A 26,773-nucleotide genomic window follows, 5' to 3' on the forward strand; every position below is an offset into this window, starting at 1 on the left:
TATTTATTTAAGAATACCACCAGGATTGACTAATGATAGAGACCATGATTGTTGGAAATTAAAGAAAGGCCTCTATGGATTGAAACAATCAGGTTATCAGTGGAATAAATGTATAGTCAATGAGTTGACTGCGATAGGTTTTGTAGCCAGTAATGCTGATCCTTGTTTGTTTAGAAGAGAACACAATGGAGTATTATCTTTTCTTTTATTATTCACAGATGATATTGCAATAATAACAAAAACTGAGTTAGAAGCTAAGGACATCATTTCAAGATTGCAAAACAAATTCACAATTAGGAATCTTGGAGAAATAAGCCACTATTTGGGGTTAGATATTGTGAAAACGAATAGGGGTTTTAAAGTTTCGCAAGCCAGTAAAATATCTCAGTTATTAAAGAGATACAACATGGAAATGTGTAAACCAGCAAAAACTCCAATGGCTATGGATTTTAAGGACACTAACATTGAGAGTCCTGTATTTGATAAGACTATGTACCAATCTTTGATAGGAAGTCTTATGTATCTGAGCAATTGGACTAGACCTGACATCGCTTATTGTGTCAACCAATTAGCTAGGTACAACAATGAACCAACTGTTAGACACTGGCAAGCAGCTAAACAAGTATTAAGGTATTTGAAGCAGACTATTCACTACTCGTTATATTTAGAGCCAAATTGTGAGTTAATCCTTACTGCATATGCAGATGCGAGTTTTGCCTCTGATACAAACACTCGTAAATCTACTTCAGGGTTGGCTGTAATGTTGGGTGATTCTTTGATTGGATGGAAGTCCATCAGGCAAAAGCACATAAGCCTGTCTAAAATGGAGGCTGAATTTTCATGTTTATCAGTGTTATGTACAGAACTGCTAGTGTACAAACAATTACTGTTGGATATGGGTTTAAATGTAAATGATCCATTTATTGTATATGAGGACAATCAAGCTGCGATAAAGATGGCAAATAATGCTGCAGTAAGAACAAGATCCAAACATACTGATCTTCGTTATTTGAATGTAAGACAATGTGTCAAAGATCAATTAATACAGCTAGAGTATTGTCCATCTGATGTAAACATCGCAGACCATTTTACGAAGGTACAAAGTGCTGTGAAACACAATGCTAATTGTGAAAGAATGTGCATAAGATTGTAAGAGGTTATATATTATTCTACCCAAAGGGGAGAATGTTAGGCATATGGTGATAGCCTACAATGTTGGGTTGAAAATATATTAACCATGATGTTATGTCTTTAAGATGTTAATTGGCCAATGGAAGTTCTCATGGCCATAAGAGGGAGCTAGGAATGTAGCTTTTCTCTCTCTGAATTCACTGCTCTCTACTATTACTGTTTTTGCTCTGTTACTGTGATAAACCTGAACTGTGTATTGACCTCTGCACAACAATTTCCTAACAATCATGATGCTTTGTGTGTGGGTCTACATAAGGAATCAAGTATACAGTAAGCTATGAGTACTGCTGCTCTATTTTCTTCCTCACTACCCAGGCATTTGGCCGGCAGCTTAATGCATCTAGAACAGGGGTAGGCAACCTTGGCTCTTTTATGACTCAAGGACTTCAACTCCCAGAATTCCTGAGCCAGCCATGCTGAGGGGAAAGAGAGAGGTTTCCAAGCTGAGCCATGCTGGCTCAGGAATTCTGAGAGTTGAAGTTCATGAGTCATAAAAAAGCCAAGGTTGCCTACCCCTGATCTAGAACCGTAACTCTGTGGTCCATATCCAATTCTAAGAAGCTACAACAAGATCCCTTTCTTTAGATTTAGAGAACAAATCTCTCCCAAATACCTGGGGACATTATGCAAACTTGTACATGTCTTACAAAGCTCTACTGATTACACTCTAAATTTAAGAAGTATTTATTTGTACTGCAACATTAGCAGCCTAAGGGGAAGTTCATATTCACATAGTTTTGAAACTAGAAGGAATAGAATTTCCTTGATTTTTTTATTCAGATCATGATGAATTCAGAACAACTCAGTGAGGGGGTGATGGGAATCGATAAATTATAAGCTGCTTTGGACTCATAGGTGTACCTATTCCGAATGGAAGAAACTCTTCCTGTTCAATGAACTTCCCATCCTTATCTAAAAGTGATATGGATTGAATTCTTCAGGTGTCTCCTATTGTTCAAGGTCAATGACAACAGAAGGCAGGTCTCCTGCAAACAAAGAGATGGTTAAATACAACAGTTTCATAAGGGAAACAGGCAAAAAAGTTCAAACAAGATTGATGAAGTATTTGGTTTTAGCTTGCCTTTGTGGACCCATATTTGTTCATTTCCAGAGCAGTCTAAGACAGTAGTAGCTGCTTAACTGTTTAGCTTCCTTTCTTCTATCCCTTCCATTAAAACAGAAAGCTATTTATCACAAAAGGTTGCACCAAGAAATGGGCAGACATGTCCAGATATGACTACAATTCTGAACTTAAGTTCGCCCTTAATCACTTATCATCTTCCTAGAATAAATAGAAAACATTTATGGTTCTAGCTTTAAAAGAGATGTTTTGATTTAAACTCATAATCCATTCCCCACAAAAACTGGTCATTTAATTTTGCATGACTACATTGGCAATTCCTGAATATAGGAAAATGGGGCAAAATTCACTTAATAACTGCTTTGCAAAGCAGCTCAACTGTGGTAGCAAGTCGAAGACTACTTGTGCTAGATTTTGTGAGACGGCATTTTGTGAGACAACATTAACCTTGCACCAAACCAGTGAAAATTCGTGAAGAATTGTGGGACAACTGACACAATACAGGCCATTTGTCTAGTGATAGAGAAGCATCTTGAGAAGCAAACCACTAGAAATATGTCAGTCACTGAGCTTGAAAAAGCATTTGAACAAGCACCACATGGCCTATTTCTTTCCCATCCACAAATGATCCAATTCTCAGCATTGTTCTTTGTTCTCAGTATGGACACTGTAACCAGAATCCTTCAATTACAACACCCACAGATGGTATTACATGCTGATGATATCTTGGTAGATAGTAGAACATGAAGCACTTTTGTACCATTAATAGGAGGGTGGAAAACCTGCCTTAATGGTTTAGGAATGAGGACTGTATATCTTGAATGTGGTGACCAGACCAGTGGTACACTTAAGACTGATATCAAATTTAAATAAAGTGACCCAGTGCAAAGTAATTTCAAATGAATAAAGTTGCTTCTTAAAAAAAATCAATATTCACCATTCCACCTGCAAATATTTACTGAGGGGTTACTGAACCAACGAAATGGTACCGCCCCAGATGGCTAATGGACCCTGAGTGGTTCCAAACAGCGCTTGGGTCCCCACCTGCCTCCTTTGCTCATAGCTCGGCCAATGCCATGGTGGAAGCCTGGGAAAAGGCAGCCACAGAAGCACTCGACCGAGTTGTACCCATGCGGCCCCTGACCCGGTGTAGATCCCAGTGGGCTCCATGGTTTTCTACGGAGCTCTGGGAGATGAAACGTCGGAGACGGGGCCTAGAGAGCTGTTGGAGATCCAGCCGATCCGAATCCGACCGATCGCGACTAAGGTCCTTTACGAGGTCTTATCTCGCGGCGTTGAGGAGGGCAAGGTCTAATCACTTTGCTACCCTTATCGCGTCCACAGATAATCGCCTGGCCGCCCTGTTTAGGGTGACCCACTCCCTCCTTAATCAAGTGGTGAGGGAGGATCCCTTACAGGGTCGTGCCGAGGAATTTAGCCAACATCTGCTGGACAAAATCGCTCGGATCCGGACCGGTCTGGATTCCGACTGGGCAGAATCTGACGATGAGAACATGGACAGTCTTGTTGATGTTATCTGGGAAGAGTTCGACCCTGTGACTCTGGACGAGGTAGACAAGATCATGAGGAAGCTGAGCTCCACTACGTCCTTATTGGACCCGTGCCCCTCCTGGCTGGTTTATGCGGCCCGGGATGGGACACGAGGCTGGATCCATGCAGTGATAACTGCTTCATTGAAAGAGGGCAATTTCCCCACAGCCTTGAAAGAAGCGGTGGTGAGACCCCTCCTCAAAAAGCCTGCCCTGGACCCAGCTGTTTTAAACAACTTTCGCCCGGTCTCCAACCTTTGCTTTCTTGTGAAGGTTGTTGAGAGCGTAGTGGCGCATCAACTTCCTCTGTTCCTGGAAGATGCTGATTATCTAGACCCGTACCAATCGGGTTTCAGGCCCGGACACAGCACGGAGACGGCATTGGTCGCTCTGATGAATGATCTCTGGTGAGCTCGGGACAGGGGTTGTTCCTCTGTCCTAGTCCTATTAGACCTCTCAGCGGCTTTTGATACCATCGACCATGGTATCTTACTGCGGTGTCTCAGGAGATTGGGAGTGGGAGGCACTGTTCTCCAGTGGTTCTCCTCCTACCTTCTAGAACGTTCACAGTCTGTGTTGGCGGGTGGGCAGAGATCGACCCCGAGACCTCTCATTTATGGAGTTCCTCAGGGGTCGTTCCTCTCACCACTCCTATTTAACATCTATATGAAGCCGCTAGGTGAGATCATCCGTGGTTTTGGAGTGGGATATCATCAGTATGCTGATGATACCCAGCTTTTCATCTCAACCCCAAACCACCCCAGTGATGCCCTCGACGTGATGTCCCGTTGCCTGGAAGCGGTCTGGGTCTGGATGGGGAAGAACAGGCTTCAACTCAACCCGGACAAGACTGAATGGCTGTACATACCCTCATCTCAGGAAGTTCAGATTATTCCATCTCTTACTATTGGGGGTGAGTTATTACCCCCCATAGATAAGGCTCACAATTTGGGTGTCCTTTTAGATTCACAGCTCTCCTTAGATGATCATATAGGAGCTGTGACTAGAGGGGCCTTTGCACAGGTTCGTCTGGTGCACCAGTTGCAACCCTATCTGGACCTGGATGCCTTGCGTACAGTCACTCATGCCCTTGTGACCTCTCGTCTAGACTACTGCAATGCTCTTTACATGGGGCTGCCCTTGAGATCCACTCAGAAGCTTCAGCTGGTACAGAATGCAGCTGCGCGAGTTCTTTTGGGGGTCTCCCGATACTCCCATATTACACCTTTGCTCCGTGAGCTGCATTGGCTTCCAGTTGCCTTCTGGGTGAAATTCAAGGTGCTGGTGATGACATACAAAGCCCTACATGGCATGGGTCTGGATTACCTACGGGAGCACCTACTGCCGGCGTCAACCTCCCTCCGTCCTGTACGTTCCCACAGAGAGGGCCTCCTCAGGGTACCACCGGTCAGAGAATGACGGCTGGTGACCCCCAGGGGGAAAGCATTCTCGGTGGGTGCACCAATCCTTTGGAACCGCTTACCGGCTGAACTCTGGATGGCCCCCGACCTTCGCTCCTTCCGACGGGATCTAAAAACTTATCTATTCGAACAAGCCGGCCTGGCCTGATGGGTTTGGGTTTTAACATTATTTTAACTAACCTACTACATTGGGCACAATCATTTAACTTTAAATCTTGCATCCTGTATTCATATTTTTGTTGCCCTGTACACCGCCCTGAGTCCTTTGGGAGAAGGGCAGTATATAAATCAAATAAATAAATAAATAAATAAATAAATAAATAAATAAATAAATAAATAAACAAACAAACAAACAAACAAACAAACTATAAATTTAAACAAAATGCATTAAAGTTCTTTAAAAGCTGAGCCTGTCTTTGATCTTGGCTACTTTAAGATAGTGTATTAGTGTGAATCTACCACTTTAATTATTACTCTCCTGCATTGGTATTCCTATATAATCCCCAGGGATGTATTCATTGTCTAGATGAGATAGAGAAGCAAAAATAACCACAGAGAAGGTGGATAGAATACATCTTAATTTTTATTTTCCATTTTAAACATCAGAGCAGGAGTGCCTCTAACTCTAGCTACTGTACAATGAAGAGAACCTGGCCCAGTGTCAGGACCCACCCCAATTCACATCTTAGGAAATAAAGAACTCTTCGAACCAGGCTTGTCCAAAAAGGCGATTTTACTAAGATGTAGTCAATTGTGGGAATACAAGACAGGATCTGGCATTGTCTTACATTTTGATACTATATAAAGGATTCCCGTTTCAACCTCCTCCCTTCAACCCCATTTGGTCAGACTCACATTAATTAAACTTAGGTGTCAGGACCTTCCGTGGGAAAGAGTAATCTTCTCATGCTTTTTATTTATTTATTTATTTATTTATTTTATTTTATTCGATTTATATACCGCCCTTTTCCCGAAGGACTCAGGGTGGTTTACAGGGCAAATTTTAAAAAATAAAAATAAATACAATATACAGATTAAAATACAATTAAATTAATAGCCCCAACAATTTAAAATTGAATTTAAAACCTTAAAAACCCCTCAGTCCAGGCAGGCCAGCTCAAATAGCCAGGTTTTTAGGTCCCAGCGAAACGAACGAACGTCAGGGGCGATCCGGAGTTCCACTGGCAGCTGATTCCATAGGGCAGGCGCACCCACCAAGAGTGTTCTCCCCCTGGGAATCACCCGCCGGCAGTCCTTGACCGGCGGGACCCTGAGGAGGCCTTCCCTGTGGGAGCGCACAGGACGATGAGAAGTTGACCCTGGCAGCAGGTGCTCCCTCAGATAATCTGGACCCATGCCATTTAGGGCTTTATAGTCATCACCAGCACCTTGAATCTCACCCGGAGGGCAACTAGAAGCCAATGCAGCTCACGGAGAAGAGGCGTTACATGGGAATATCGGGAGACCCCCATCACAACTTGCATGGCCGCATATTATCAGGGAGGAGTTTGACTCTGTGACTCCAGAGGAAGTGGACAGGATTATGGGGAGGTTGAGCTCCACCACATGTTTATTGGACCCGTGCCCTTCCTGGCTGGTTTATGCGGCTCAGGAGGGGACACGAGGCTGGTTCCAGGCGGTTATATCTGCCTCTTTGAGTGAGGGCAGTTTCCCCGCCATCTTGAAGGAGGCGGTGGTGAGACCTCTCCTCAAGAAGCCTGCCTTGGATCCAGCTGTGTTAAATAACTTTCATCCGGTCTCCAACCTTCGCTTTCTTGCGAAGGTTGTTGAGAGTGTGGTGGCGCATCAGCTCCCTCTGGTCCTGGATGAAGTGGATTATCTAGACCCGTACCAATCAGGTTTCAGGCCCGGGCACAGCACGGAGACGGCATTGGTCGCTCTGGTGAATGATCTCTGGAGGGCCCGGGACAGGGGACATTCCTCTGTCCTAGTCCTATTAGACCTCTCAGCGGCGTTCGATACCATCAACCATGGTATCCTGCTGCGGCGTCTCAGGGGATTGGGAGTGGGAGGCACAGTCTTTCAGTGGTTCTCCTCCTATCTCCTGGGACGTTCGTAGTCGGTGTTGGCAGGGGGGCAGAGGTCGACCTCGAGGCCTCTCGCTTGTGGAGTTCCTCAGGGGTCGGTCCTCTTGCCTCTCCTGTTCAACATCTACATGAAACCGCTGGGTGAGATCATTCGTGGTTTTGGAGTTGGGTATCATCAGTATGCTGATGATACCCAGCTTTTTATTTCGACCCCAAACCATCCCAGTGATGCCCTCAACGTGATGTCCCGTTGCCTGGAAGCGGTTCGGATCTGGATGGGGAGGAACAGACTTCAACTCAACCCCGACAAGACTGAGTGGCTGTGCATACCGGCATCCCAGGATATTCAGAATATCCCATCTCTTTCTATGGGGGGTGAGCTATTACCCCCCGTAGATAGGGCTCACAACTTGGGAGTCCTAGATTCACGGCTTACTTTGGAAGATCACATAGTGGCCGTGACTAGGGGGGCCTTCGCCCAGGTTCGCCTGGTGCACCAGTTGCGGCCCTATCTAGCCCGGGATGCCCTGCGTACGGTCACTCATGCGCTCGTGACCTCTCGTTTAGACTACTGCAACGCTCTCTACATGGGGCTTCCCTTGAAGACCACTCGGAGGCTCCAACTGGTACAGAATGCAGCCGTGAGAGTTGTGTTGGGAGTCTCCCGATACTCCCATGTTACACCTCTGCTCCGTGAGCTGCATTGGCTCCCAGTTGTCTTCCGGGTGAGGTTCAAGGTGCTGGTATTGACCTACAAAGCCCTTCATGGCATGGGTCCGGAATACCATGGGGAGCACCTGCGGCCGGCATCAACTTCCCTCCGCCCAATACGCTCCCACAGAGAGGGTCTCCTCAGGGTGCCACCGGTCAAAGAATGCCGACTGGTGGCCCCCAGGGGGAGGGCGTTCTCTGTGGGCGCGCCAGATTTATGGAACCGTCTTCCGGTTGAGCTCCGGATGGCGCCCGACCTTCGCTCCTTCTGGTGCGATCTAAAGACGTATCTTTTTGAACAAGCTGGCCTGGCCTGATGGGAGGGGTTGGGTTTTTATTACTTTTAAATGCGTTTTAATCTATTTAAGAGTTCTGGGCACTTGTTTAATCTTTTTTAATTTTTGTATTCTGTCTTTTTAACATGTATTGCCCTGTTCACCGCCCTGAGTCCTTCGGGAGAAGGGCAGTATACAAATAAAATTAATATAATATAATATAATAATATAATATAATATAATATAATATAATATAATATAATATAATATAATATAATATAATATAATATAATATAATATAATATAATATAATATAATATAATATAATATAATATAATATAATATAATATAATATAATATAATATAATATAATATAATATAATATAATATAATAATATAATATAATAATAATATAATATAATATAATAATATAATATAATAATATAATATAATATAATATAATATAATAATATAATATAATATAATATAATATAATATAATATAATATAATATAATATAATATAATATAATATAATATAATATAATATAATATAATATAATATAATATAATATAATATAATATAATATAATATAATATAATATAATATAATATAATATAATATAATATAATATAATATAATATAATATAATATAATATAATATAATATAATATAATATAATATAATATATTCTGCACCAGCTGAAGCCTCCGAGTGGTCCTCAAGGGCAGCCCCATGTAGAGAGCATTGCAGTAGTCTATCCAGGAGGTCACAAGTGCATGAGTGACTGTAGGTAGGGCATCTGAGTCCAGATAGGGCTCCAACTGGAGCACCAGGCGAACCTGGGCAAAAGCCCCCCTGGCCATGGCTCCTTTTTATTGCTATTGCTTTCTTCCTTTCAGTTTCAAATGGAGATAGAGCCCAGATCCCTTCTTCCCTAACCGTCCCCCTTGTTGTCCCCAATACAAAAGGTTGTCCTTGGTCTTTGAAGATAGCCTACAGTCAGGCTGAATACACCTCTTCTCCTTCCCCCTCGGAAGATGTCAGAATCCAGGGTGAGGGACAATATTTTAAACATACATTCATGAATGTGATATAAATGGATTCTGACACCCAGTGTGTTTCTGACTTTTTTTTCTGCTGGAACAGACACAACCTTGGATACTCTGATGTGGGCACTGCTCCTCTTCACCAATCATCCCAATAGCCAAAATGAGATAGACTTGGCTAGTGGAACAAGGGTCACTCTCAGGTTCTAAAAACACAAAAAATATTTGAAATCTACCCTTCATAATAATTTTCCTGTGTAGATTCTTGATTCTTTGTAGGAATCAAGGAGGAGTGTGAACTTAGCAGGATTAAAGGCAAGCAAAGAATGTACATACAGAGAGCCTGCCATATGCTAAATAGATAAATATTCTTTGAATCCTTGAGCAAACGCCAGAAGTCAGTGAAGATGAGGTGAAGTCCACACCTCCTCCTGATCCAAGGTTGAGCGTGAGAGAGAGGAACGGGTGCAATGCTAGTTGGCCAGGTTACTTGCAAGGAAGTAATCTCGCCCATCAAAACCAGCTGTACCGGTGCTGCCCATTTAATCCTGTCAAAGTAATGGGTGTTTCTGGAACAGCATGGCCAGTTTCTTGTGTTCCTGTTCTTTGCATCTTGATCTCTGGCTTTGTGTATTGATTTAGGACTGGCTTTGGACTTTGTTTGGTATTTCTTGCATTGAATCTTGTCAAAAAAATCATCTTGTGTTGAGTTTGGTAACCTGGCCAGCTTCTCATTTGGTTTAATGCTGAAACTGTTGAGGGTTTTGAATAAAAAACTTTGAACTTTCCATTGTGAGCGTGTGTGCATGAGTGGGGCAGCACCATAAAGGCCTGATAGAAGGTGGAGAGCTGAGCCTCAGTGCCATTCTAAGGGGTTTCATCCCTGGAGATGAAACCAAGGTGGAGAGTGTGTGCTGAGGGCGAAAGGCTGGTGGAGGCACAGTGAAGAGCCAGCTTGGACTCCGAGCCGCAGCCCAGAAGGAAGACAAGCTGGCAGGGACTGGAAGCAAGAATTGGCCCAGAGAGTCAACAGGGGCCTCGCAAGTGAATCCATGGCCCAGATCAGAGATCAGAAGCCAGAGGGAGCAGTGCAGTGCTCAGAGACTGGAGATGGATTTAGAGCCCTCTGTTAGGTGGTCTGCTGCAAGTAGCAGCATAAAGGTCAATGAAATGGCAACTGGCAATGAAGGTCCAACTGGGGCTGCAAATCTGGAATTGGAGCCCAGAAGCTGGCAATAACTTGAAGGAGAAGATCAGATCCTCTGAAGAACATTGGGGGCAATAGGCTTGAATGAATAAAATGAAGCTTCTTTTTCCATCATTTTTTCTAGAGAAAATGCAGAAATTGATTGAAGACATGTTTGGCTTCTCAGGGACAATTTCCTATCAGGATGAGGGAAAGTTCCCCTACACCAATGCTTGTGATTCATGAAAGGCAGTGTGTAAAATATGGAAAGTAGAAATAATGTGTAGTTGACAGGTGAAGCTTATCAATATAAATTCTAAGTTGTTCCAAAATAATTTGGAACGTTCATGGACATGAGGTATACCACTGTCTGAGATACTCCAGACAGGATTTCAGCTCTTATACCAGCCCCGGCTCCAAGGAAGAGGAGGAAAAGTGAAAATGATCTCTGGGAGAACTTGGTAGTATCAAGATGCGTTGTTCCATAGGTAGCTTTCTAGGGGGCCCTGCATAAGGAATCAAGTATAAGCTGTGAGTACTGCTGACATACTGCCTTCCTCACTGTCCAGGCCTTTTTTTTTTAATCCCGTTTATATCCCGCCCTTCTCCGAAGACTCAGGGCGGCTTACAATCTAAGAAGCACAAATCAATGTGCTTAGCAATAGCCTTCATTCTAAGTATATGCCTGCGTATTAGGGCTTTCGGCCCCCCCTAAGCGGCATTTTACAAAGTCAGCTTATTGCCCCCAACAATCTGGGTCCTCATTTTACCTACCTCGGAAGGATGGAAGGCTGAGTCAACCTTGAGCCTGGTGGGACTCCAACCTGCACTAATTGCAGGCAGCTGGTGTTACTTAAGGAGGCATTAGCCCACTGCTCCACCAAGGCTCTTTGACCTCATTACCCCGATGTTGGTAAGTTCATCCAGGCTTATTATATTCTAAAATGTCAATCTCTAGTCTAGGCCATTAGTGCAGGCTCTGAGTGGCTCAGAAATTCAGGGTCACCAAGATAAAACCAAGAAGTTATCATGATACTCACACTGAGAGCAATACACTCTTGCTCTAGTTTGTTTCTTAGCTAACGTGTGATCTGAAGATCTAGGACATTCACGTCACTTGTGGTGAGATCACTCTCCATATACCAGGAAGCTCGCTGCTAGGACTCAGCTCTCTGTTTCAATTGTGTCATTCAGATCCAACTGGTTTCCAGGAGGCACTTAAGGAAATGTCCCACAAGCCTAGCAGGCCCTTCTGTTGGGAATTTACTCAGTCTCCATAATACAGGGATAACAAAAGGACCATGCAGGATTAAGCCCAAGGGGCCTCTTTCTTTGCATTGATTCAGAGGAAGATTTTGAATAAGAATTCTGGTAGAGGAATTGCCAGAAACTGGCAGAACTGGTGCAATACAAATAATCCTCAACTTATGGTCACAAGTGATCCCAAAGTTTTTGTTGTTAAGTGAGACATTTGTTAAGTGAGTTTTGACCCATTTAACAACTTTTCTTGCCTTGCTTGTTAAATAAATCACTGCAATTGATAAGTTAGTGACCCAGATGAAAGCAAATTTGGTTTCCCCATTGATTTTGCCCATCAGAAGATTGCAAAAAGTGATCCCATGATTTTTGGACACAGCAGTGGTAATAAACATGAACCATTTGCCAAGGTTCTGAATTTTGATCACAGGATCATGGGGATGCTGCAAAGGTCGTAACTTTAAAAAGTGGTCATAGTTCATTTTTCAGGGCTGTTGTAACGTTGAAAGGTCATTCAGTGAACTGTTGTAAGTTGAGGAGTACCTGTACTGGCAAAAATATTTGGGGAAGGTTATAGACAAAGTGATTAGGCTGTAGAGGGCTTCAGATGAAGCACAGAATTAGATCCAGTCTAGGTTCAGCTCTAAGTGTGGGATGAAAAATGGATTGGTTGCTCTAGTGGATGCTCTGCCCTGGGATGTGGATGGGAGCTACACTCTTTCTTTGCCTGTTAGTTCTCTCAGCATCATTTCAACCTTTCACGCATGGCATCCTTTTGGTCTGTCTATGAGGTTTGCACAGAGTGGGGAACATGGTCCATAGCCAAAATTTAGTAAAAATGAAAAAGATATGAAAGATAAATGGAAAGTAATATGTTTTATTGGTACCTAAAAGGAAAGAAAGATAAAGCATGATAAGCATAGTTAGCACATTTTTCAAACCTAGTCATTGGTTGACCTTGTTAGGTATGTTGTGTGAACCCAGCAATAGGTTGAAGAAGTTTCAGTATTGAGTAAATAGAAGCAAAACACAATATTAAGTCAATAGGTACATAGGAAACATTTATCATACTGAATAGTTACTCTGTAATAATTTAATGCCTTTTATGCTATTTAGTTTTAAGCCTTTGTGGGAATAGCACACAGTTTGTAAGGGTGTGGATGGATTCCCACATTTACAATAGGGGCTTCATTTAGTTGTTTCACTCCTTCAGGCACCCGGAAGCTGAAGGCCCTCAACAGGCTGGTCAGAAAGATGAAGATCTCAATTCTTGCCAGCTGCTCTCCCAAACAGATGCGTTCACCTGTAGATATAAGAGCATGCATGAAGGGGATAATAATCAATTCTCTAGAATTTATCCCATCAGTAAGGAAACGTCAAAGAAGATTGAATCTTCCTATCTTCTAGTATTGCTTATTAGTTAGCGCATTATTTAGTACACAGGAACAGCTTTGGGGGATAATGCTTTGAGTCTATTGACGTGGTTAGCCATTGGTCAAACTGCTTTGTTAAAGAGGTTTATGAGCCCTGGTGGGGCAGTGGTTAGAATGCAGTACTGAAGCTAACTCAGGTAACTGCCAGGAGTTTGATTATGACTGGCTCAAGATTAACTCATCCTTCCATTCTTCCGAGGTCGGTAAAACAAGGACCCAGATTGTTTGGGGCAATATGCTGATTCTGTAAACCACTTAGAGAGGGCTATAAAAGCTGTCAGGACCCACCCCAAACCATGTCTTAGGAAGACAAAAACTCTTGGAGTCAGTTCTAGTCCAAAAGGAATCTTTACTAGGACATGCTTGGTTGTGGGAATACAAGACAGGACTTAGTATTGTTTTACAAATTGAAATTTTATAAAGGGTACTCAGTTCAACCCCCCCTTCCCTCAACCCCATTTGGTCAGCCCCCATCCTTCTACTTTGTGTCAACCCTTTTGTGGGAAAGAAAAAAGAAAGAAAAAAAAGGAACTTCGAATCTTTATGGTTATTGCCTTCTTCCTCTCCCCCTCCCTTTTGATCCCCCTAGTTCAAAAGGTTTCCCTGGTCTTTGAAATAACTTTAGGCAGGCTGAATTCACATATGCTCCTCCTTCCTCGGGAGATGTCAGAATCCGTATGGGGGGGAATAATGTTTTAAATATACATTTATGAATGTGATATAAATGGATTCTGACATCCCGCTCTCCTTAAAAGAAAGATATGTCCATCTGTAGGGAAAGAAAGAAAGAAAAAAAACTTATATAAATGTTAACTCGGTTTGTTCGGATATTCTGTATGAAATCTCTTAAGCAGCTTTGGTGCTTTAACGTGGCATTTGCTGACCCATTTGTTTTCTGAGGAAGGGAGGTATTTGCAAGCCACTAAATATTGGGTCGTTCTGTGATGTTTCCTGGAATCCAAAATTTCTTTCACTCAAAATGTTGTTCCCCTTCCACCATGATGGGAGGTGGTGGTGGTGGGATTTTTGTTCGTAGGGGAGATTGTTGTTCTCTCTTTATTAGGCTGCAGTGAAAGATTGGGTGTATTTGTCTAAGATTTTTAGGTAGTCCTATTTCAACTGTTACTGGGTTTATGATTCTTTTAATAGGAAAAGGTCCAATATATTTTGGTCCTAGTTTTTTGCAGGGTTGGAGTGATTTAAGGTATTTTGTGGACAGATATACCATCTCTCCCACTTTGAACGGTGTGGGATTGGCTCTTTTCCTGTCTTCCTGTGTTTTGTATGCTAGTCTAGCATCTGTTAACACTTTTCTGACAATAGGCCAGGTGTATTGTAATTGAGCGATCCATTCCTTTAGTTCTGGAATTACCGGTTCTTTTTGGGTTAGCTCAGGTATGGGGTTGAAGCTTTGGCCTGTAGCTACTTGAAAAGGAGTGTAACCTGTGCTGGAGTGGACTACATTATTATATGCCACTTCTGCAAAAGGCAGCAGGTCTGTCCAATTGTTCTGCTGAAACTGTACATAACATCTTAAATATTGCTCAAGTACTGCATTAGATCTCTCACATTGCCCGTTACCTTGAGGATGATGACTAGATGTCGATCCTTGGGTAGTTCCTAACAGGGATAAGAATTCCTTCCAAAATGCTGAGGTAAATTGCACCTCTCTGTCAGATATGATGCGTAGTGGTGCCCCGTGCACTCTGTAAATATGCTGTACAAAAGGTTTTGCTAATGCTTTTGCAGTTCGCATTTTTTGGCAAGGTATGAAATGAACTTGCTTAGAGAACAGATCTGTGAAGGTCCAGACTACGGTATTTCCGTTGCTTTCTGGTAGTTCTACGATAAAGTCCATGGCTATTTCTTTCCATGGGGCCGAGGGATTCACCACCGGTTGTAACAGTCCTGGCGATTTCCCTTGCAACCTCTTAGCCATTGAGCAAATTTGACAACTGCTCACATAGCTTTCTATGTCTTTTTTCATAGATGGCCACCAAAATTGCCTTTTAGTTAAGTGTAATGTTTTTACAAATCCAAAATGTCCTGCTGATTTTATATCATGGCACAGTTGCATGAAATTGATCCTCTGGGTGGTAGGTATGTATACGTAACTTCTCACCCACCCAAGGTAACCCATCTTTAATTGTGAACACATGTCTATTTTTCTGGAACTATTCGTCGCTTTCCAAGGACTTTCGGAATTCTATTCTGGTTTGGCTATTTACTTCCGGCTTCATTTTTACTTGTGCCCTGGTGGTAACTGGTGCTGCCAGTTGTTGTACTGGTACAAGTAGTTTAAAGTCAGTTACTCGTGTGCTGTTATATTGGGGCATGCGAGATAATGCGTCTGCCAGGAAGTTCTTCCCCCCGGCAAGTGTTTGAGAGTGAAATTGAATTGGTGAAAGTGTTGGGACCAGTGGACTTGCTTAGGAGTGAGTTTCCTGGGCGTCTTTAGTGCTTCTAAGTTTTTGTGGTCTGTCCAGATCTGGAAAGATATTTTATTCCCTTCCAAAAATTGTCGCCATGTTAATAACAACCACCTTAATGAGAACGCTTCCTTCTCCCATATTGGCCACCGTTGTTCTGTTTCCGTGAGTTTTCTGGATGTATATGCGCAAGGTTGCAACATCCCCTCATCATTTTCCTGTAATAATACAGCCCTGACTGCTACATCGCTCGCATCTGCCTGTATTACAAAAGGTTGGTCGGGATCTGGGTGTTTTAGTACAGGTTCAGCAGAAAAGAGTCTCTTTAGCCTCTCAAATGATGCTTGACATTCCATTGTCCATTTTAGAGGCTGTCTGGATTTCACATCCCCCCCCCTTCATTTTTAACAAGTTTGTCAGGGGCATGGCTATTTGGCCAAACGCAGGGATGAATTGGCAGTAGAAATTTGCAAACCCCTGGAAACTTTGCAATTGCTTCCGTGTGTGGGGGGGTGCCCACTCTAATACTGCCCTGACTTTCTCAGGGTCCATTTCGATGCCCTCTGGAGATATGCGATATCCCAGGTAGTCGATTTTTTCCTGATGGAATTCACACTTTGATAATTTAGCATATAAGTGGGCAGCTCGCAACTTTTTCAGGACTGCTCTGACTAGTTTGATATGTTCCTCTTTGGTCTCCATGAAGATAAGAATGTCGTCCAGGTAAACCAGGATCCCCTTATATAGGTGCTCCCTTAGTACGTCATTAATTAATTGCATAAAGACTGCGGAGGGCCCTTGCAGTCCGAATGGCAATACTTTGAATTGGTAGCACCCCATTGGGCAGTTGAATGCAGTCTTCCATTCATCTCCTTCCTTAATCCTAATACTTTAATATGCTTCCCTCAGATATAGTTTAGTAAAAATCCTTCCTTTCAATAGGTGGGATAGCATGTCCTTCATTAGGGGTAGAGGGTACAGATTACATTGGCTAATTGTGTTCAGATTTCTATAATCAACACAAAAGTGAAAAGAACCATCTTTCTTCTCCCTGAACAGGACTGGGGCGGCCACTTTGGGTTTGGCAGGCTCGATGAACCCTCTTTCTAAGTTTTTCTTTATGAATCTTTCCATTTCTGCCATTTCTTTTGGGCTCATGGCATACATCCTGGGTTTTGGGAGTTTTGCCCCAGGTTTGAATTCTATGGCACAGTCTGTGGGGTGGTGCGGGGGAAACTCATCTGCCTGCTCCTCACTGAAAATGTCAGCAAGGTCCCTGTATTCCTCTGGTATCTCTGGTAAGTCCTGCTCTTTCCCCACTGCTGCTGTCTCCTCCCTGTCTTTCCCCACTGTCTTAAATATAGGTGGAATGGGTCAACTTACCAATGGTTCTCCCTCTGAGCTGTCTTCCGAGATGTCCACTGCCCCTGCGGTGTAGGCCGGAGTCCAATCCCAGTTCCTGGCAGGAATTGTGGGCTCTACAGCCCCTTTCCCCTTCATGGAAGATACTTTTGGGTTGCCTTGGGGTTTCCCTAGTTTCTTGGGGGGTGATGACTCTGTTTTATGCTGGGGGTTTTTTGAGCAGCAGTCTGTGGCGCGGTGACCCTCTCTCCCGCATTTGAAACAGCCTGTTTAATTTTTAGCTGTGGGCGGTGGGTTCTCCATCTCATGTGTTGGCTTGGTTGGTGAGCGGCCCCATGGTTTCCCCTGACGGTGTCTCTTCAGTAGGTTTATCTCCCCCTCCTCTGCCAGGACATACCAGTCATCGAGATGGTGTGGGTCTCTTCAAGGCAGGCAAGCATCATACAGGTCATAGTTTAGCCCGTCTTTGAAATGGCTAAGGAGCATGTCTTCTGGCCAGTTCAGCTTGCTGGCAATGGCTCGGAATTCTTGATTGTATTCAGCCACCGGCCGTCTGCCCTGCCTGACTGTTTTGATTCTCTCCCGGGCTTTACGATCAGCCAGGGGATCTTCGAAACGCCGCCTCAAGGATGCCATGAACCGGTTGAAATCGTTGAGTTCTGGCGTGTTGGAGTCATGTAGGTTCACCACCCAGTCTGCAGCCAGTCCATCCAGGGCGGATTGCACAATTCGGATGCGGGTTTTGTCACTGGGGATGTCCCATCCATATTCTTCCATATAGCTAAGGACTTGGGTTAAAAAAAAACCCAATCGTGATGGCTCCCCCATGAATTTTGTTTCCAGGGGTAGGAGTCTTTGACTGGAGCATTGTCTGCACCGCAGACAGTCTCTCTCCTCCCCGTCTGGGATTCTGGGGGTGTGGGTACTGCTCAGGCAGTGACTCCTGTTCTATTGGACGGCCCCGGGATTTCAGGTGCTGTATCCCCTCCATTACCTCTCCAGTTGCAGCCTCAGGCGCTGCCTCAGTTGCATTTTTCAGCCCTCTCCTCCCTTAGTGAGCTCAGGGTTGCTTTCATCAGATCAATGGCTTTTTCCAGGATCTGCTCCCCCTCACTGGCATGCAGGGAGCTCTCCATCTCTTGCCTCCAGTCCAGTTGGTGGTCACTCCGCCTCAGGGTCACTTCTCTCGAAGGCTTTTCCCACTCACTTTTCCTTCCAACGCCCATCGACCACAGGGGCTTTCGGTCATGCTGCTCCACCACTCTTCCCATCAGCTCTGGGATTCCATTCGGAGGGGAAGACACCCTCTCCATGGGGCTTCCCCCTTCTCTTGCTTCGTCGCCAGACATTGTATTTGTTGCAAACTCCCCCGGTAAGAGTTCTCCCCTTACCGGGGGACTGCCAGTGCAAGTCCTGTCTACTCTCAGGACCCACCCCAAACCACGTCTTAGGAAGACAAAAACATTTGGAGTCAGTTCTAGTCCAAAAGGAATCTTTATTAGGACATGCTTGGTTGTGGGAATACAAGACAGGACTTAGTATTGTTTTACAAATTGAAATTTTATAAAGGGTACCCAGTTCAACCCCCCTTCCCTCAACCCGATTTGGTCAGCCCCCATCCTTCTACTTCGTGTCAACCCTTTCGTGGGAAAAAGAAAAAAAAAGGAACTTCAAATCTTTATGGTCATTGACTTCTTCCTCTCCACCTCCCTTTTGATCCCCCTACACAGAAGAACTATACAAGAATGAGTTTAATGTTCCTGATAATCACAATGAGGTGGTCACTGACCTCGAGCCAGACATCCTAGAATGTGAAGTGGTGGGCCTTAGAAAAGCTGAGCTACAACAAAGCTAGTGGACATGACAGTATTCCAGCTGAGCTATTCAAACTCTTAAAAGACGATGCAGTAAAAGTGTTACACTCAATTTACAGCAAATTTGGAAAACTCAACAGTGGCCAAAGGATTGGAAAAGATCAGTTTACATTCCAATTCCAAAGAAAGGCAGTGCCAAAGAATGTTCAAACTATCGCACCATTGCACTCATTACACATGATAGTAAAGTTATGCTTAAAATCCTACCACAGCTAGAATCCAGCAATAAGTGGATCGAGAACTACCAGAGGTACAGGCAGGATTTCGAAGAGGCAGAGGAACTAGAGATCAAATTGCCAACATACGCTGGATCATGGAGAAATCTAGGGAGTTCCAAAAAAACCATCTACTGTACTTCTGCTTCATTGACTATGTTAAAGCCTTTGATTTTGTGGATCACAACAAACTGTGGCAAGTTCTTAAAGAGATGGGTGTACCAGACCATCTTATTTGTCTCTTGAGAAACCTGTATCTGGGTCAAGAAGCAACAGTGAGAACTGGACACAGAACCACAGATTGGTTCAAAATTGGGAAAGGAGTCCGGCAAGGCTTTATACTGTCGCCCTGCCTATTTAACCTATATGCAGAGCACATCATGAGAAAGGCAGGGCTAGATGAATCAAAAGTTGGAATTAAGATTGCCGGGAGAAATATCAACAACCTAAGATATGCAGATGATACCACTCAAATGGCAGAAACTGAAGAGGAACTAAAGAGCCTCTTGTTGCAGTTGAAGAAGGAGAGTGCAAACGTTGGCTTGAAACTTAACATTAAGAAAACCAAGATCATGGCATCTGGCCCTCTCAATTCCTGGCAAATAGATGGGGAAGAAATGGAGGTAGTGACAGATTTTATTTTCCTGGGCTCCAAGATCACTGCAGATGGGGACTGTAGCCAAGAAATTAAAAGACACTTGCTCCAGGGGAGGAAAGCCATGGCAAATCTAGACAGCACACTAAAAACCCTGCCAGCAAAAGTGTGTATAGTCAAGGCTATGGTCTTCCCAGTTGCAATGTATGGCTGTGAAAGTTGGACCATAAGAATGGCTGAGCACCAAAGAATTGAGGCCTTTGAACTACGGTGCTGGAGAAGACTCCTGTGAGTCCCTTGGACTGCAAAGCGATCAAACTGGTCAGTCCTAGAGGAGATCAATGCTGACTGCTCTTTAGAAGGCCAGATCCTGAAGTTGAACTCAAATACTTTGGCCACCTATTGAGAAGAAATGACTCACTGGGGAGGAGCCTAATGCTGAGAAAGATTGAGGGCAAGAGAAAAAGGGGACGACAGAGAATAATGTGGCTAGATGGAGTCACTGAAGCAGTAGGTATGAGCTTAAGTGAACTCCAGAAGATGGTAGAGGACAGAAAGACCTGGAGGAACGTTGTCCATGGGGTCGTGATGGGTCGGACACGACTTCACAACTAACAACAACAACAAAAACAACATCTATTTCTTGCTCAAAAATCACTGACCATAAAGGTGATGGACAGGAGCAGGATACCAAATTGCATAGGAAGGTTTATAGTAAGGAGGAACACTATTGGTGATATTGATAAAGTCTTAGACTACCTTGTAACCTTTAACATGTAACCTTTAGCAATAGCAATTATAATAGTGGTTAGAGTTATATACCACTCCATAGGGCTTTACCACATTCTTCTGAGCGATTTACATTGTCAGCATATTGCCCCCAACAATCAGGGTTCTCATTTTACTGACCTCAGAAGGATGGAAGGCTGAGTCAATCTTGACTCAGGATCGAAGAGCTTTAGCTGAACTAAGCAACCCAAACTCATTTTATTATAAGGTGGATGACATATTGATTAATTAAAACTGTCTTACTATGACCCTGAAGATGTAAGCAAGATGTATGCTGCTTTTAATGATTATTTTACCATGATATGTATTTCCATGATTGGCATCATGGCAATGTATGCTTTTCAAAATTGCATAAAAGGGGGTCCACACCAAGCAGAGGTGTGCCCATTCAGAACTTGCTTCTGGGTAGACCTTTTATTAACATATAAAACATCGACCATGGTATCCTGCTGCGGCGTCTCAGGGGATTGGGAGTGGGAGGCATTGTTTTTCAGTGGTTCTCCTCCTATCTCCTGGGACGTTCGCAGTCGGTGTTGGCAGGGGGGCAGAGGTCAACCTCGAGGTCTCTCGTTTGTGGAGTTCCTCAGGGATCGGTCCTCTCACCTCTCCTGTTCAACATCTACATGAAACCGCTGGGTGAGATCATTCGTGGTTTTGGAGTTGGGTATCATCAGTATGCTGATGATACCCAGCTTTTCATTTCGACCCCAAACCACCCCAGTGATGCCCTCGACGTGATGTCCCGTTGCCTGGAAGCGGTTTGGGTCTGGATGGGGAGGAACAGACTTCAACTCAACCCCGACAAGACTGAGTGGCTGTGCATACCAGCATACCGGAATATTCAGAATATTCCATCTCTTTCCATGGGGGGTGAGCTATTACCCCCCCGTAGATAGGGCTCGCAACTTGGGAGTCCTCCTAGATTCACGGCTTACTTTGGAAGACCTTATAGTGGCTGTGATTAGGGGGGCCTTCGCCCAGGTTCACCTGGTGCACCAGTTGCGGCCCTATCTAGACCGGGATGCCCTGTGTACGGTCACTCATGCGCTCGTGACCTCTCGTTTGGACTACTTCAACACTCTCTACATGGGGCTTCCCTTGAGGACCACTCGGAGGCTCCAACTGGTACAGAATGCAGCCACGAGAGTTGTGTTGGGAGTCTCCCGATACTCCCATATTACACCTCTGCTCCGCGAGCTGCATTGGCTGCCAGTTGTCTTCTGAGTGAGATTCAAGGTTTTGGTAATGGTTTTCAAGGCCCTACATGGCATGGGTCCGGAGTACCTCAGGGATCACCTGCTGCCGGCGTCAACTTCCCTACGCCCTGTGCGTTCCCACAGAGAGGGCCTCCTCAGGGTGCCACCGGTCAGAGAATGTTGTCTAGTGGCCCCCAAGGGGAGGTCCTTCTCTGTGGGCGCCCCGGACTTATGGAATCGGTTGCCGGTTGAGCTCCGGACGGCGCCCGACCTTCGCTCCTTCCGACCCGATCTGAAGACCTATTTATTTGAACAAGCCGGCCTGGCCTGATGGGGGATGTGTTGGGGTTTTTTATTGTGGTTTTTTACATTATTTTTTTTATTTTTTATTTTAATTCCATTTATATCCCGCCCTTCTCCGAAGACTCAGGGCGGCTTACAAGCTTAGCAGTAGCCTTCATTCTATGTATATGCCTGCTTATTAGGGCTTTCACACACCCCCTAAGCGGCATTATTACAAAGTCAGCTTAATTGCCCCCAACAATCTGGGTCCTCATTTTACCTACCTCGGAAGGATGGAAGGCTGAGTCAACCTTGAGCCTGGTGGGATGCGAACCTGCACTAATTGCAGGCAGCTGGTGTTACTTAAGGAGGCATTAGCCCACTGCTCCACCAAGGAGCAGTTATTGTTTTAGCTTGGGCTCTGTATTTAATTCTCTTTTTAACTTTTGTACCTTGTATTTTATATGTGCCCTGTTCACTGCCCTGAGTCCTTCGGGAGAAGGGCGGTATACAAATATAATAAACTATAAACTATAAAAAAGGTTTTTTTCCTTTCCAACTGGCTGGTGTGGTTCATTGGGACTGTATGTTTCGGTAAGAGGACCTGAGTTTTGGGAGACAAAAATATTTTTTCATATCTATTGTTATGTATTGGGCTTGTGGTACCATACCACATCCGTTAATGGAGAGCTAAAGGTTTCCCAGAAACCCAGACAGGCCATCTCTGGTCCTGCAATTGGTCAGCCCCAGGTGGCAAGCACAGGTTGAATCCTATTGGCTGCTTCCGTAGGGCTAGGCTATATATTGTGGCCAGGTGCGGCCCAAGTTCAAGTACAGTTCCAGCGACAATAAAGAATGAGTTCCTCTGTACTCAGCCTTGTGTCTTCCTTCCTGCTCACCAGAGCCCACGACTTAACAGTGGTGATGAAGGTGGGATCCTGTTTCACCATTTAAAGGGGCTGATGTCAACGAGGGGTCGGCAATACACACTGGAGGGAAGAGGCTCTCCCCCCCCCCTAGGCCAGCTAGTAAAGCCATACTAGCAGCTGTGTGCTCAGTGGACGTATTCCCTGAGCCTAGGTAGCAGGATCCAAGAATGCAGGAATCAAGGAAGATGCTAAAGGTCGGCAAACTCAGAGAGTTCGATGTAAAACATACAGAAGACTGGCCGTCTTACCTCTCACAAGTGGAGAACTATGTATGAGCAAACCAAATTGCAGAGGAAGGCCTAAAAGCAGCCACTCTGTGGCCTTCGAGATAGAATTCTTCAGCAGAGACTGTTTGCTAGACCCAATCTCACATTCTCCAAGGCACAGGATGAGGTCATGGCCGATGAAGCCGCGGGGGTGCACTGCAGACTGCAGCCCACCAAATCTTCAAAAGGTGAAGATTTTGTCCATCTCAAAGTCACCAAATGCATCGGTGAATTGTCAGAAGATGAAGAACCCGAAATCAACAAGCTCCAAAGACAACCAAATTCGCAAAACCAAGGCAACCACCAATAGGAGAACAATTACAAGGCAGTTCTTTTGCCTAGATATAAGGGGTGCAGAGGCAACCATCTTCACGCCAATTGCAGATTTTGCTTGGCCATGTGTAGAGCTTGCGGAAGGACCGGCCACATTGCAATGGTTTGCAGAGCACGCCAGAGAGACAGACCACCCAAACACCAGTTGGAAGAACCGACTAGGAGAGGTACTGGGGCCCAGGGTCCAGTTAGTGTGGGGTTCTTGAGAAGCCGGAGAAGCATTTGCCACACTGGAGCTCATCACCCCCTCAAGCCTAAACTCAAACTCTCAGTAGAGCTACAAGGAGTTCCATGTAAGATGGACTCCGACTCAGCAGTATCAATCATTTCGCAAGACACATTCAACTTTGTATGCAGGCGCAGTAACAATTGGGCTAAACTAAGGCCTTCACATATTATTTTAATGGATTTTCAGAATGCTCATGTTAAAAGTTAATGGGGAAGCCACATTATCGGTAAAATTTAAAGAGTTTGGGGGGTACCTGGATGTAATAGTAGTAGAGGGCCAAAGAACGAGTCTTATTGGACTTGATTGGTTTGATGCTTTAGGCATTCAAATTACAGGCATTAATCGGACACAAACAGCAGAACTCATGACTGTTTGCAAGGAATACGCAGATGTTTTTGAGTCAACCCTGGGGACTTACACGGGCCCACCAATTTCTTTTAAGTTAGATCCTAACATTGTGCCTATTAGAATTAAGCCTCGCAGGGTTCCTTTTGCCCTAAAGCACAAAATCGATTCCGAAATCAATAAGCTAGTAGAACAGGGCATATTACAGCCTGTTGATGGTGGGAAGTGGGAAACTCCTATTGTCACCCCTTTGAAGTCCAACAGAGAAGTTTGCATTTGTGCAGATAATAAGTACACATTAAATAAGGCCCTAAATCAACATGCTTACCCGGTTCCTGTAGTCAGCCATATTTTATCCTCTTTGCAAGGGGGCACCATTTTTCCTAAACTTGATTTAGCACAGGTGTATCAGCAATTGCCGGTTGATGAGGCCACAGCCGCGGTTCAAACAATAGTAACTCACAAAGGGGCATTCAAAGTCAAACGCTTACAGTTTGGAGTCAGTGCACCGGGTATTTTCCAAGGGATTATGGAAGGTACACTTAAGGGTATTCAGGGTGTCTGCCCCTATTTTTATGATGTTCTCATTGCCAGAGAATCCCCAGAAGTGTTGGCCAATATGTTCAGGGCTGTTTTGCAGAGGCTCTGCAATGCAGGCCTCAAATTGAAGAAAAACAAATGTAGCATTGGGATCTCATCAACGGAATTCTTGGGGTTCCTATCGATGCTAATGGAATTCGCCCTGCTGATTCAAAAGTGAAGGCCATCAAAATGGCTCCAAGGCCAAATTCAAAGGGAGAGCTGCAAGCATTTCTGGGCCTCCTAAATTTTTATCACACATTCTTAACTCATAAGGCTGCGATAGCAGAGAACCTCCACAGGCTGCTTGATAAAAAAAAGCCCCTTGGAAATGAACTAACATGCACAAAAAAATTCCAGGATCTGAAAGCCCTTCTATCAGAAAAGTCCACTGTAACTCATTACATAGTGTCTAAACCTGTATCTCTTGCATGTGATGCATTTCCCTATGGGGTGGGGGCAGTCTTAAGCCACATAGAGAAAAATGGGAAACAGGTTCCTATTGCGTTTTATTCTAGGACTTTATCTTCTGCTGAACACAATTATGCACAGATTGATAAAGAAGCCTTGGCCATAGTGGCTGGAGTTAAGAAATTCCATGATTATTTATATGGCAGGTATTTCACTGTCTACACTGATCACAAACCTATTTTGGGGTTCTTCACAACAGACAAACAAACTCCCCACATACTTTCCCCCAGAGTGCTGAGATGGTCTATATTTTTGTCTGCATACAATTTTAAGTTAATTCATAAACCAGGGAAGGAAATGGGCCATGCGGATGTCCTCAGCAGACTACCACTGCCACTAATGGATCCTGATCCAGCTCCTGCTGCTAACATATTGTCCTTTCAGGACTTACCTGAGTTTCCCCTCCATGCAAGAGATATTGCTGCTGAAACTGCCACAGATAAAATTCTGAGCAGAGTGTTGTCATGGGTATACATGGGTTGGTTGGAAAAAAGTCCAGGCTCTGAATTTCAAAGTTATTTTGTCAGGAGACATGAGTTGTCTGCACACAAGGGCTGCATATTATGGGGCAACAGAGCCATAATTCCAACTTCATTGAGGGACAGTCTTGCACTTTTTACATGAAGGCCATCCAGGCATTGTAAGAATGAAAGCCTTAGCTAGAAGCTACCTTTGGTGGCCTGGCCTGGATAAGGCTGTAGAGGATCAAGTTCATGGTTGCTCTATATGCCAGCAATCTAGGCTTGAAATGCCTCAGGCCCCAGTTCATAGGTGGGAAGAAACGCATACCCGCTGGTCCCGGATTCACATAGATTACACTGGACCTTTTCAAGGACAGCTTTTCCTGATAGTTGTGGATAGCCATTCGAAATGGCTGGAAGTAGTTCCAGTTCCTAATATGACTACTGCTAGGACCATCCAGGTGCTGAGAAAAATCTTTGCAACACATGGGTTGCCTGACATTTTAGTTTCTAATAATGGGGTTCAAGTCACTGCTGCGGAGTTTCAGGCTTTTCTGAGGGCTAACCTCATCAGACATGCTATGTCTGCACCATTTCATCCTTCTTTGAATGGACAAGCTGAACGCATGGTGAGGACAATGAAGGAGGCACTCAAGCGTATCATCACAGGTGACTGGCATCACAGATTGGCAGATGTTTTGCTCTGCCAGCATTCTATGCCCTGCACTGCTACAGGTAAAAGTCCTGCTGAGCTACATTGGGGAAGACGTTTAATTACTAAACTGGACAGGTTGCATCCAGACAGAGTGGCATCAGAAGCCTCTAGGCCAAAACCCCTGAAGGGGCTGCAAATGGGCGATTGGGTTTGGGACAGAAACTATGGGCCAGGGAATTTATGGGTTCCTGCTCAAGTAACCAAGGCATCTGGACCACCTATCTTATGAAGTGGGGTTGGAAGGAGGGCGACTGGTCAGAAGACACATCGGCCAACTCAGAAAGAGGTTTCCAGAATAGTCACTAAGTGAGGACAGTGGCATAAGTCCCTCCCGAGATCCTCAAACTGGTACCCAAGCCAGCCCACACCAGAACCACCAGGGTTTTCCCTTCTCAGCAGAAGTTGATTCCAAGGAAGAACCAGGAAGCTCAGAAGTGCAACATGGGACCCCTGACCAGGCGAGCCAGCCAAATCTCAGCAACCGCTGTGCCTACTCTGCAGA

The 26,773-nt window shown here is 44.4% G+C and overlaps 1 protein-coding gene across 1 annotated transcript in view; it reads right to left on the reverse strand.

Moving 5' to 3' along the window:
* Positions 1 to 12,886: 12,886 nt before the first annotated feature.
* LOC308668901 (cytochrome P450 2J2-like) overlaps positions 12,887 to 26,773 on the reverse strand; it is a gene marked incomplete at both ends in the record, with an annotated part of 55,670 nt that continues 41,783 nt past the window's right edge. Inside the window, one exon of the mRNA XM_081329168.1 lies at positions 12,887 to 13,071. Coding sequence (XP_081185294.1) covers positions 12,887 to 13,071 — 185 coding nt within the window. The remainder of the gene's footprint in view (positions 13,072 to 26,773) is intronic.

This window comes from Vipera berus (assembly GCF_964194415.1).
Source record: "Vipera berus genome assembly, chromosome: 5".
Classification (NCBI taxonomy): Eukaryota; Metazoa; Chordata; class Lepidosauria; order Squamata; family Viperidae; genus Vipera; species Vipera berus.